General features: G+C 34.6%; 1 protein-coding gene across 1 annotated transcript in view; it reads left to right on the forward strand.

Annotated features, from left to right (window-relative positions):
- The window catches only part of LOC128981890 (dynein axonemal heavy chain 3), a 54944-nt gene that overhangs the window by 9593 nt on the left and 32257 nt on the right, over positions 1-13094 (forward strand). Inside the window, exons 9-16 of the mRNA XM_054400879.1 lie at positions 92-212; positions 6172-6389; positions 6542-6780; positions 8084-8267; positions 8515-8700; positions 9485-9711; positions 10447-10624; positions 12422-12658. Of these exons, the coding sequence (XP_054256854.1) occupies positions 92-212; positions 6172-6389; positions 6542-6780; positions 8084-8267; positions 8515-8700; positions 9485-9711; positions 10447-10624; positions 12422-12658 (1590 nt within the window). The remainder of the gene's footprint in view (positions 1-91; positions 213-6171; positions 6390-6541; positions 6781-8083; positions 8268-8514; positions 8701-9484; positions 9712-10446; positions 10625-12421; positions 12659-13094) is intronic.

Genomic DNA, 13094 nt, shown 5'->3' on the forward strand with positions numbered 1-13094 from the left:
AATAATGCAACGGCCAATCTACCTTACTAATGGTTTGTTTTTTTCATACCATGTGATTTTTTTGTTCTTACTCTTACCTCATCTGTCCCAGAGCTTCACTCGTCTGATGACGTGTATGCTGGAGGGAGAGTCCCAGAGTGGAGTCAGCACTCAGTGGCTACAGTGTGTGTTTCTCTTCTCCCTGTTGTGGGGTATAGGCTCCACACTCACAGGTAACTATGTTACGTTACACTTCGATTTGGTTACTTATTACTTTATAACATGATTATTTGACTTATATGTACTTATTAGACTTATGTCCTGTTACCTTTTGACCGTGTGTAATGGATTAAATTAAAATTAAACCCTATGTTAATCATTTCTGAGTCATAAAATTACAAAAAGAAATTCTCCCAGGCACATGATTGCGTAGAGGATTGTGACTTTGAGTACAAGGGTATATACTTTTCATTTTGACTACCTACCTGACTCTGCTGCTGGGTACTACCTAAGTCTTGGATAATGTTGTACATAATATATTTGAAATGACACTCAAGTTTGGGGAAGGATTACTTTGTGATACTGTAGACCTATGTGGCTATGCTAGAAAATGCGTACCGCTCTTATAATTTGATTATTATTTATTGAATTACAAATAAAACATGAAATTTTGTTGTGCAAGCCATTCTGGTTACTCATGTGTGTCAATGATAATTGCTCTCAGATTGATAAATACATTAATAACTGTCCTCAGGTCTAGAAAAGACAATTGGGTTTGAACTAACACCATTTTTTTTATCTCAAAGCTTATTACCTATATTATTTTATGATCTAACTTTAAGGGAATGTTGCTGAAAGTCAACAGTCCCGGAAGATCAAATAATTTATACCTGTGCCGCTAGGTCAAAAACTACAATGTTTGCAGTGTCTGTAGATCAAAAGTCCCAGTAAGTCAAATAGTACAGTCCGAGCTAAAAACGTGGTCTATGTTAAAGCAATTGACTTATTGGGAATTTGACCTAATGCAACAGCAGTTTTAATATAACGAAATACGGTAAAATACAAGTTCAGTTTCGCTGAGTCAACAGTGCCGGAAGATCAAAAGCAATAAAAGTGAACGTCGATTCAGTGTAAAGTAGACCTCCTGCAACGCTTACTACACCAACAAAACTTGCTTTTAGTTACTTCGTGTTTTGTCATAATTAGAATAGAGCTAAAATTATCATATTTGGTACATAGCTTATCTATTAATGCTTCTTGCCAACTGTTTGGTCAACACTGTAAATAGGTATAGTTTATGTAATGAAAAGCCTTTCGTCAAAATTTGTGGCATAAAATACACGCAAGGACGATCTGAAAATTTCTGGTTATTATATACGTTTGTAAAAGGAGATCCATTTAATTTTAGAACTATTTTATAAGTTTTAATGTAGTCTACACATAAACTGTGTAAATGTATTACGCCTCGGAAGGGTTGAAACCTGTCCAAACTATCATATATATTATTAAAAAGTAAATATGGTTTTTTCACATTCTGAATCAACCAGTCGACGGATTTTCATTATTTTTGTGTTGAAAGAAAGATAATTTTGAGAACTAGGGAATGTCAAAGCCATAATTATAATTAAGGGTCCCAGTTTTTTAGAAATTAAGTTTTAATTTTTTTAAAGTCTAGCAGCCGACGCTAACCTTCTAAGCCAGCTTTTAGTACAATATAATTTGCTTAGCATAACAGCTGTAAACATTCAGCATTTGTGACACAAATTCAGCATTTGGAAACAAATTTAAAGACATATTTAGAGTTGACTTATTTATACTATGTGTAATGCTGACCATTGATACATTTAATTCCTAGGTATGAGGATGGCAGATTATTTAAATTTGCATAGAAAAATAGTAGGGTGTTCAAATTATTTTTTAAAGGAATCTTTGTAATCATCGATTTGTTTTAGTCCCATATAATTTGTTTTAACTAACAGCTGGTTGAATGTAATATTGTTCTATATAACTATTAGGTTTTTGGCGAATTTCCCATATAGGGAATAAGCTATTACCGTAGTACTTATGGTAACACCTGGACCCGGGACCGATTTAATTTTTCGTTTTGAGGTCCCTAGAGGCCAAAAACACCATCCGTTCAAATTCATATATACAGGGTGATCAACTCAAGGAGGCCACCATTGGGAAGTCGGAAACGGTAAGAATTAGAGAAAACATTAAATGGGGGACATTCCTTTATTTTTTGTGGCAGTTAAAAATATGATTTTAGTTTTTTTATCATGTTTTCGGGTAGAATATGCAATTTAAAAACTTTTTTAGCCTTGACACTTTTTCGATAAACCCACTCGTTTAGGAGTACAGCCTATGGAAAAATGACTTCCGGTGTACATTTTACATCATGTAGCTCCTAAACGAGTAAGTTTAGAGCAAAATTGCAAAAAGTAAATTAGTCTTAGAATTGCATCTTCATTCCTTAAAGACTATAAAATAAAAAGTTTTCCACTTTTCAAGTTTGCCGCCATTTTTTTAAATAATATAATTTATATTTTTAATTAATTTTATGGTCTTTTTGGAATGTGGATGCAATTGTAAGACTTTTTTACTCCTCGTATTTTTGCTTACTTGTTTAGGAGCTACATGATTTAATATGTACACCGGAAGTCATTTTTCCATAGGCTGTAACTCCTAAACGAGTGGGTTTATCGAAAAAATGTCAAGGATAAAAAAGTTTTAAAATTGCCTATTATGTCCGAAAACATGATAAAATATAGGGTGTTCGATAAGAAATGTCAAATTTGGCCGCCATTTTTGAAAATGGCGGCTAAATTTCAAACGACTAAAATCGTATTTTAAACTGCCACAAAAAATAAAGGAATGTCTTCCATTTTAAGTTTTCTCTAATTTTTACCGTTTCCGATATCCCAATGGTGGCCTCCTTAAGTTGATCACCCTGTATAGCCTATATTTATTTATTTATATATTTTTCCTGGGGGGAACCCCAAGACCCCCTCCTTTTTGGGGGGTATTCCATACCCCCCAGGCCTCCGATGACCCCCCCCCCCCCAAAATATATGTCTAGGAGCGCCCTTGTCTTCTTTACCTATAAAACACATGGGATACAGCCTTTTCTTCACTGATCACGTAATGCGAGATTTTCTATAAAGTCTTGGAAAAATAAAAGGTAAAATAGATAGAATAAAGGTGTACTGTATGTGGTTTACACACAAATATTCATCAAACTCTGTGATATTTTGTTATTGCAATGAACAATTTGGGAGTATCGTATTGTTTAAGTCGATGGAAAATCTCTGTTGATCCTGTTTTACAAGCAAACCAAAAAGATACATTAGTCACCACTCTATGCGACATATTCTAACCAGAAAATTGTAATCGTATGATTCTATAAGCATTGATAGGATTGCAAAGTACTTCACAAACATTATTTCAAGGGTAATAACAGTCACAATTTCCGCCGACTATAAAAGAGTCAACTAAACTACTATACTAATGGACACACAACTAAATGAAACAACTAATGGAACAACTCACGATGTACATATAACAGTTCGATATAAGCATTGAGTATACACGTCAGTGAATACGTGTATACCGTACCCAATGATATAAGCAACGGTTCTTGCAATTTATTGCTTATTGTTTTTTAGAGTTGTTTTCGGACTTACTCTGTTTTCGGACGTACTCACACTCGTATAAGGTTGTCCACGTTTGTCATTGATAATGTAGCCATGTTACATGGTTACACCCGTTGTCAAGAATATGGTTACAAGTTTTCCGTCTGTTTTTGAATAGCGATACATTTTTTCACATACAACCACCTGATTTCGTGCATTACATGTTCGTCTCAATTTTAATTGCTTTAGTAGTCATTATTTTGGTTGATGAGGACTTCAATCGGTCCTTTAAATGATAGCTCATGAAATATAGTACTTTGTCCATTAATTTTATTGTTTGGTAAAATGGATTAAATTATCCTGCAAACCCAAATAGAAATAGTAAATATAGTATTTGAAACAAATCAGTAACATGTTAATAATGTAACCTACATTATTTCCTTGAATTGCATAACAGCAATTAACTGGGCTGATCCTAATATAAATAAATCAATATGTTCTTCATAGGCATAACATGGGTTCATAACATGAGCCGCTGGGGCTGAGCCCAAGGGATTTAAAAATGTAAGGTTGGTTTGCAAATGTACGTGACACGCTCTTTCTAATGAGACATGAATGGTCAAAATCACCTAAGAAATTCGGAGGAGTTCAACGGATAAATTTCGTGTTGGCGTTATACAGTATGGTTGAAAAGTCCTGGATTGGCTATATTTTTTTAACAATATAGATAAAGTAGTGAGACTTGGTATATCAATAATATTATAATAGCCATAAATATCTACTGTCTTAAGCTATTATCACTGTTTAATCCCTTAAGGGGGATGGACCACAAAGACCACAGAAAACGTACTGCACAGTGCACAAAGACTAAGACAAAATTCTTATATAATTTATTACTATTTTACCTGTTTTTGAAATGGCGACCATACAAATGTATGCATTTTAAGCCAAGTATGAATGGAGTTGAGTGTGTGATGAGTGGAGCGATCTTGTTGTCCTGTTAGTGACTAAGGCCGATGTAATCCTTAGACACAGCTGTTAATTAATAGTCCATACAGTCAATTAATAGCAGCAGAGGTCAAGTTTGGTAGGTATCAAATTAAAGGTTTTAATTATAAAAATACATTGCCGCAAACCCAAACTCAAACGCTGATGATGATAATAATGTTAATGATGTAGCTAAAACGTATCGTTTGAAATTTAACAGCTGAAAATAAGTTAAATAGAAAAGGTTTTGGTTAAATCCATCAAATTGTTATTGGACACTAGTAAGTACTAGTGCACTTTTTTATATTGATTATATGATTATATTGATTTACTTTGGATTTTAAAAATGTGAAGGTTTTATTTTATTAAAGATTTATGGTGATACGTAAATATTGTGGTGTAGTAAAGTATATTATATTGTAGTTAAGTGTTAAATTTTGAAATTTTAGGGTGAATCGAGATGAATCTTTTTTTATAACATGGGTCTCTCCTACCTACATACCAAGTTGGATACATACCAAGTTTCATAAACATCGGTTGGAAAAGTGTAAAGATAAATATTTGTATGTAAAAAATACAAAATGGCAGATATCTGGTTAACGAAACGATTTTGGAAAAAATGTTATCCTTCATTTTCTGTTTATTTTGACCCAAGGAATTACTAGGTAAAGTATCTCCCCGCTTATTTTTAACACCCTGTTTATGATGTATTCTTATAAGTGAAAAATGTATGCTGGTAATACAGAAAGATGTTTTATAAATAATATGAATGTACTGGTGATCTGTATATTCATCTTTTTCTTGTTCTTAGAACTGTAAATTAAAAGTCCACTCAGCAGTCGCATCGTACGATGTAGTTATTTCCATGCGTTGCGAAATGTTAAATTTGCCGTCCTCTTCAACCCAAGTTATCTATTAAACCACTGATTGTAAAAAATTCAAAAAAATATATTTTACGCATCACACTTTTGGCTACAACTTTGCCACAGACAAAACCTCCTTAACCCAAAAACAAACAAAAAATCTCGCATGCTAACTTTTTCATGCTAGAAATCATGATTTAAAACTATTTTACCATACATATCAATTTTTATTAATTAGATCGGTAAATAGTTTAAAGTTCCAACAAAATAGTCATCGAGTAGGACTAACCAAGAAGCTCTGTGCCAATTTTCAAAATTTTAGCACAACTTTAAGTACACCAAAACACGAAATTATTGAAGTCATGCGTCGAGAGGACTATCGCTGTTTTTAACAGATTATACTTTTGACCTTCCGGCACTGTTGACTCAGCGAAACTGAACTTATATTTGATCTTATTTCGTTATATTAAAACTGCTGTTGCATTAGGTCAAATTCCCAATAAATCAATTGCTTTAACATAGACCACGTTTTTAGCTCGGACTGTACTATTTGACTTACTGGGATTTTTGATCTACAGACACTGCAAACATTGTAGTTTTTGACCTAGTGGCACAGGTATAAATTATTTGACCTTCCGGGACTGTTGACTTTCTGCAACGCGTCCAACTTTAAATAGTGCTTTCATTACATTATTGTGGACATTTTACAGGAGAGAGCAAGAAGCTTTTTGATGTGTTCTACCGTTCCATTCTACTTGGAGAACAGCCTAACTATCCCAAACCAGTAAAGTTCAAGCTCAACAAGCACCAGCTGTTTCCTGAGAAAGGCACGGTCTGGGACTGGATTTATGACAAGAAGAACAACGGCTGCTGGATCAGCTGGATGGAGACAGTTGACAAAGTTCAACCCCTCTCTCCCACAGCCAAGGTCTGGATTTAGTTGACAGTTATAAGTACTATAGCTATATTTAAAATATTAATTGAAATAAAACTGAACTTGATAAAATGTGTGTTTTGTAAATCCAAAAGGTTGACAAGTTGTGTTTCTGTCAGAACTTCACTCTTGTATTTGTGTTTCAGGTGACTGATTTAATAATTCAAACAGACGAGACTGCTCTTCAGAGGTTCTTCTTACGAACATACTTGGCAATGAACATTCCTATTTTGTTTGTGGGCCCGACCGGCACTGGAAAGTCAGCCATTGTTCTCAACTATTTAGTCAATCTTCCGAAAGAGAAGTTCATTGCCAATGTGATTAACTTCTCAGCAAGAACATCAGCGAACCAGACTCAAGAAATAATAATGTCAAAACTTGACAGGTCTATTATTTAATATTTTGTTAACTAGAGATGTGTAATTGATTTTCTATAAGATATTAAAACAAAACATATCTGGTATCCCAAGAACTAAAAGTCATCATAAAGCCATTTTTATCAAAGTATTTTAAAGCAAAAGAAAAAAAAGAAAAAAATAAGCCCCAAATAATAATACAAAAAATAACAATAATAATTTAATTTAACCAAAAACTATTAATTAAGCCACATTTCAGTGGTCTTTGGCCAGTCTTGAAACCATTACCTTTGACTATTAATACACAACATTACCCACATACTGTAATACCGTACTTCAAATTTACTCTTGTACTTTTCCCCTTCACAAAATTTACCCCTTCAGGATTTTTCAAATTTTTTAAAAAGTCATTGCTATTTTAGGGTATTCTTCTAAAGTAAACAAGAAACATTCTGAAAAACAATTTATGCAAGGGCTTATTAACAGTTTTCAATGAGGGATTCTAAAAGTCACCTAGAAGTAGACTTCATGTTTCACAGCAAAATTAAAAACCAATCTACTTCAGGAAATTTCTAGCACTTTTTCTTCAAGGTATCATCTTTGACTATTAATATCATGCACGTTCAATCCTGGGAAAATGCAGAAGCATTTTGATGGTTCAAAACTGGACCCAGCTGTTCCTGATTGTCAGTTTTTAGTTTCTTTTTTAAGTTCCAGCTGATCCTAGTCAGAAACATTACTATAACCTCATAATTTCAACCCTCATGTTTCAGTCATCATCACTTGTAAGATGTACTGTAATGTGACAGCATTACACTAGACTTCCTCTTATCCGGACTCCTCAGGACAGAGGCCAGTCCGGATAACTGGTTTTCCGGTTAAACCGACGTCCTCAAAAACTCGTTAAAACAAACTGTTTACTGTGATATTCGACTTAAATTTATGAGAGCATTGTATTTAGGCACGTGATCACTGGTCTCAAATCTTTCCCACGAGAACATCGTTTCAGTACAGTACTGCCTACTTCCTGCCGATCTAGTCCAGTTAAACCAAAAATGTGCTGATAAAAATTGTCCGGTTAAAGAGATGTAATTTCTGCTGAGTGTAGTCCGGTTAAACCGATGTCCGGTTAAAGGGTGTCCGGATAAGAGGGAGTCTACTGTATTAAAATCCTACCTAATCCAATTTATGGATTGTAAAAGGTATTTTTTAAGAAATTGTCCAAGCCAAATTGCTTCATGATGTGAAAATATCACTGATGGTTTTTAGTTATTTTTATTTCACTTTCACAAGCTGTAAACATAATGTTTATGTCTCAATGTTTGTTGGCAGACGTCGCAAGGGTGTGTTTGGCCCAGCGATGGGCAAGCACTGTGTATTGTTTGTGGACGACGTCAGTATGCCGCTCAAGGAGGCGTATGGAGCACAGCCTCCTATAGAGTTGCTGCGGCAGTGGATTGACCACGGTCATTGGTACGACCTAAAGGACACTACGCGGTTGGACCTCGTCGATATTGTGAGCATTATATGTACACTCTTCCTAAATATCCATTCCACTGAAGATTTCAATGGAAAAACGCATCAAAATAAAAAAAAAAATGAAATTAGGCCTATAAAGAGTTTATATTAAAACTAAACCTTAGATACTGTAATGTTGATACTTACTTTTTTTTGTGGCAAATTGTGAAGTCCATAAAGTATTATTATATACATACATTATATTATATGAAGTTTGCTAAACATGTTTTGTCCTGCCTTGGTAGTTGTTTGTCGGAGCTATGCAGCCCGCAGGAGGAGGCTCTAACTTGGTAACATCCCGTTTCATAAGACACATGAACATCATCAGCATTGATGTGTTTGACGAGTCGACCCTCAGCAAAATATTCAACAGCATCATGGAATGGCACTTCAACAAAGGCTTTGATGAAAAAGTTTCTCGATTAGGGAAGGTAGGTTTCTGGGCTATGGCATTTGAAATACATCGTATCAACTGACAGAATCACCTCTAAATTAGGTTTGCTCTCTTTTTTGTGCTGAAATGAAGACAGTTTCTTTTGTATGAAATATATCAAATGAACTATAACATAAAAAACAAACTGTATTAAAAAAATTGCGTTGAGGTTTTTAGCTTAAGCAAGTTTAAAAATCTCTTTTCAGAATGTATGACTGCTATTGAGCTCAAAAGAAGTTGGAGCTTGTACATTCCAAAACAAGGTTATTATCTGTATACTTCCTTCATATCATAGGATGTTAGAACACGTCCTATAACTGTTTTACACATTACATCACACAAGACCTGGAGGGTCACAGCATTATCACATGGCTAAAGGCATTGATGATTGGTGGTTGTTGAACCCGGGCCTCATAGACCAAAGCCTATTGACCAGTTACTACATTCCATACTAGTATAAACCCAGTTAATTGTTGCATTGCTGTCCTGTGGCTTTGCTGTTAGTTGAAATCTAAAATTTGTCCATTGCTCAGAAGGAGATAAAATTATAAAGGAACTTCAAGGGTGTTTTCTATTAATCCATGATCTTTAACACCTCATTTGACCGGATTAATGCTTTGAAATAATTTTAAAATTTATTTTTTAGAACTTTGTTGTAAAAACAAACTATAGCAAATGTTTTAATTTGAACAAAATTATAAAACAATGTAGTCAATATAAGGGTTTACATTTATATAGCAATGTGCATTACAAGACACCTTCATTTGTCAATATTTCCTCAGCCAATAGTGAGCGCCACAATGGAGGTTTACCAGATGGCGATGCTGTCATTCTTGCCGATCCCAGCCAAGTCACACTACACGTTCAACTTGCGAGACTTTGCCAGAGTGATCCACGGTGTGTTGTTGGTGCCTGCTTTCCGCATTGCCGATCAGGAGAAGATCATGAGACTCTGGGTCCACGAGACATTCAGAGTCTTCTACGACAGACTGGTGGATCAGGAGGACAGGTGAAACACTTTTCATAATTCCTTCGAGTATTAGATAATGTCGATTAGAATGGCGAGCGGGATTTGGATGCACACCCTTCACCGACGAGTGTGGCTTTTGTTACTTTTGTACGGTCATCCCAACAATTAACGTGGATTAATTCAATATCACTAGTATATTGTGGAATGTTGTGTGACTCTGAGCCTTCCCTCATCTCTCAACACACAGCATCCTAATTGACAGGACTTTTATCTCTTCAAACATTGATCGCCTACTCTTTATTTTGGAGCTCCAACATCTGTTTTTGTAAACTTCTATTATTCTAGTTACATATTATCTGATACCTACTTCTTGTGTGATAAATGACCAAAGACTCTTTGGGAAACTTTATTCTCGGAAACAATAAGTATAATTTGTAAATCACCAAAATGCTTCAGTCTGGAAATAAATTAGTTGTGTTTATTGCAGATTTATATTATCTGTTATCGTTAGTCACAATATTAGAAGAATCATATATTCCATTGTTTAACGCAGCTTGGTACCATTTATCCCCAATGCCCTTTCTAGGATTTGATGGCATATCATTCATTTTTTAAAACATTACCAATTCGGTAAGAACAGGCAAATTCAGAAAGCATTAAATGAGTTACACTAAAAATGTTCAAACTATGTGTACAATTAAAGACACTACTGAATTGCAGAAAGTACAATATCCAACCAAAACTCAATCTTGTTAACACATTCATCCACTCTAGAGAGAAGCTTTTCGATGTTGTCAAGACTGCTTGCCAGCGACATATCCGCACACCCCTTGACAAGCTGTTGGCAGACCTGATCCCAGAGGGTGAGGCCAAGTTACAGGTTGACCACTTGCGCTCTCTCTTCTTTGGTAACTACATGGAACCAGACGCGGATCCTAAGATTTACGATGAGGTAATACTGATCTTGGGAAACTTCAACAAAATTGTATGTCTTGATTATGTTAAGTAATTATCACGAATACAAATTGCTTGTACAATCAACAAATCAGAAAATCTGATCAAATAAAAAAAAAACAGCAATAAAATTTATAAAAATGTACTAATCTACAACAGAATTGTTTAAACATCTAAATATTCTTTCTAAATACTATACAGCCGCTTGTGAAACTAAGGGATACAAATTCTAGACCACTTCAAGAAGTGCTAGGGACTTGAAATTTGGCACGCTTCTTGGTCTTGGGCCTAAACCTCCAGGAAATTTCCAAAAAGCCACATTTTCAAATTTTAACCCCCCTGAAATTGTGTTTTTCTCCCATGTTATTCTTAGAAAGTTACCGACTTTCTTATGCTCATCTGAACCTTTTAGTAAAGGGTTAGAGGCTTGAAATTTGTCAGCTTTCTAGTACTTTATCTTAAATTAACGGTAAAATTTGCAAAAGTCACATTTTAAAATTTTAACCCTTCCCAAAATTTAAAATGGCAATCATCTGAAAATAACAAAAGCAACGTTTTTTAAACGGCTATTACTAGAAAACGGTAAGAGCTATAGAAAAGATTTGAAAAAAATGTTCATGGCCAGGAATTTAATTTTCTACAAAAACCTTATTGAAATTGTACCCCTTCACCCCAAAAAACGCCCTACTTAAAAAAATTGGCAATTTTTATTCAGATTTTAAATGGTTTTCGCTACTTTTTCCTACCTAAGTAATAGTAATTGTAAATGTTTTGTACTCTCAGTAGTTTACCTTAAATTTCAGTCATTACATGTTTTTCATAACCTTACTCCTTGACCCCTAAAATTTAAGTTAATTGTCAAAATTTGAAATAATTTACAACGTTTATGAGGCTTTAACAGTTTCCCATGTTAGGGAATAAGAGCTTGAAAGTGGCTGTGTTTGTTTCTTAACCATTTATAAACGTGATAGAGAGATAAAATTTGGCAAGGATGTAGATAGTGGCCTTGAACTATAACAACAATTTGTAGAACTATATTTTTTCAAATATTAACCACCCCAAAATTCCTAAGTGGAGGACATCTGAAAACGACAAACCACGTTTTTTTTTTAATGGCTATAACTCAAAAACGATAAGAGCTATCAAAGAATTGAAAGAATTTTCATGTTCAGGAATTAAATTTTCTACAAAACTCTCTCTGGAGTTTTCCAAAAGTCGCACCCCTTCACCCCCAAAATACTCCATAACTTCTGAAACTTTTAACTTTTTTTTTTGCTTTCTACATAATTTTCAATTTTTAAAATTACTTTTTGGACATATATTTGTGTTTTAATCGTTCTCTACTTTGAAGAAAAATCGCTAAAATGATATTCTAAAACTTTCAACCAAAAAAAATTTTAAATGGCAGATTTTTGGTAAAGCAGTGATTCACAGAGAGCAAATTTCCCATGTTGGGAATGGTTAATATCCAAATTCCCCTGATGTAATCCTCAAAGTATGCGGCCAAATGGTCCTGGATATTTTTTAAATGTATAAAATTTAAAAATTTTGTAACAACCGAATAACTTACAGCGTTTATTCTCACATTGACTTTAATAAAAAATGCCACTGGCGTATAAAAAAAGAAGAAAAAACTTATAGTTGCAACACCAGGAAACCAAAAATGTAGACTGACCCATTACTTTTTGCATGCTTACTAAGTAGATACTCTGGAATAAATGTTTAACTTTTGAATGAATACACAATGAGTGATCTGAATCCTTCTTTACAATATAATCTTGGGTGACTTTATCAGGTGACAGACCTACAGCTGTTAACTGAGAGGATGCAGTACTACCTAGATGAGTACAACACACTGTCTCGGACACAGATGTCTCTCGTCATGTTCAAGTTTGCCATCGAGCACATCTCTCGTATTAGTCGCATCCTGCAGCAGGACAATGGCCACGCTCTGCTAGTCGGCATCGGCGGCAGTGGACGACAAAGTGCCACCAAGCTGGCCACTGCTATGGCACAGTACGTGCTCTTCCAGGTAAAGTTTGGGCAATAGAATAACCATTGATACAACTGTTTTGAGAAGTGACGACACAACAAATTTGGTTTAAGACAATGTACAGACAAAACTCTAATTTTATTTATAATTAATAATCACACCTAGTCTGTATGACCATTAAAACCTGAGTAAGTTTTTGACTCTCCAACTTGGTTTTGAAGCCTGGCATTCACATTGGTCTTACATCCTCTCATGTGTAACTTAAACATTTTTATCTTTTCACACTTTTTTTAAACTTCGACATAAGTTGTTTTTCTTGCTGTTTATGTCAGTGGATTTTTTTACTGGAGAAATCAGAGGATGAAGTACTTAAACTTTTTTAGAGAAAGCGGTCCAAACCCATATGTGTTGTGGATGTAACGGTAATCAAACCCGTCCCTCCCACACCGAAGTCCGAGATGTTAACCGCTAGACC

This window comes from Macrosteles quadrilineatus, unplaced genomic scaffold (genome assembly GCF_028750875.1).
Source record: "Macrosteles quadrilineatus isolate MER2022 unplaced genomic scaffold, UCM_ALF_1.0 Scaffold_55__1_contigs__length_795759, whole genome shotgun sequence".
NCBI lineage: Eukaryota > Metazoa > Arthropoda > Insecta > Hemiptera > Cicadellidae > Macrosteles > Macrosteles quadrilineatus.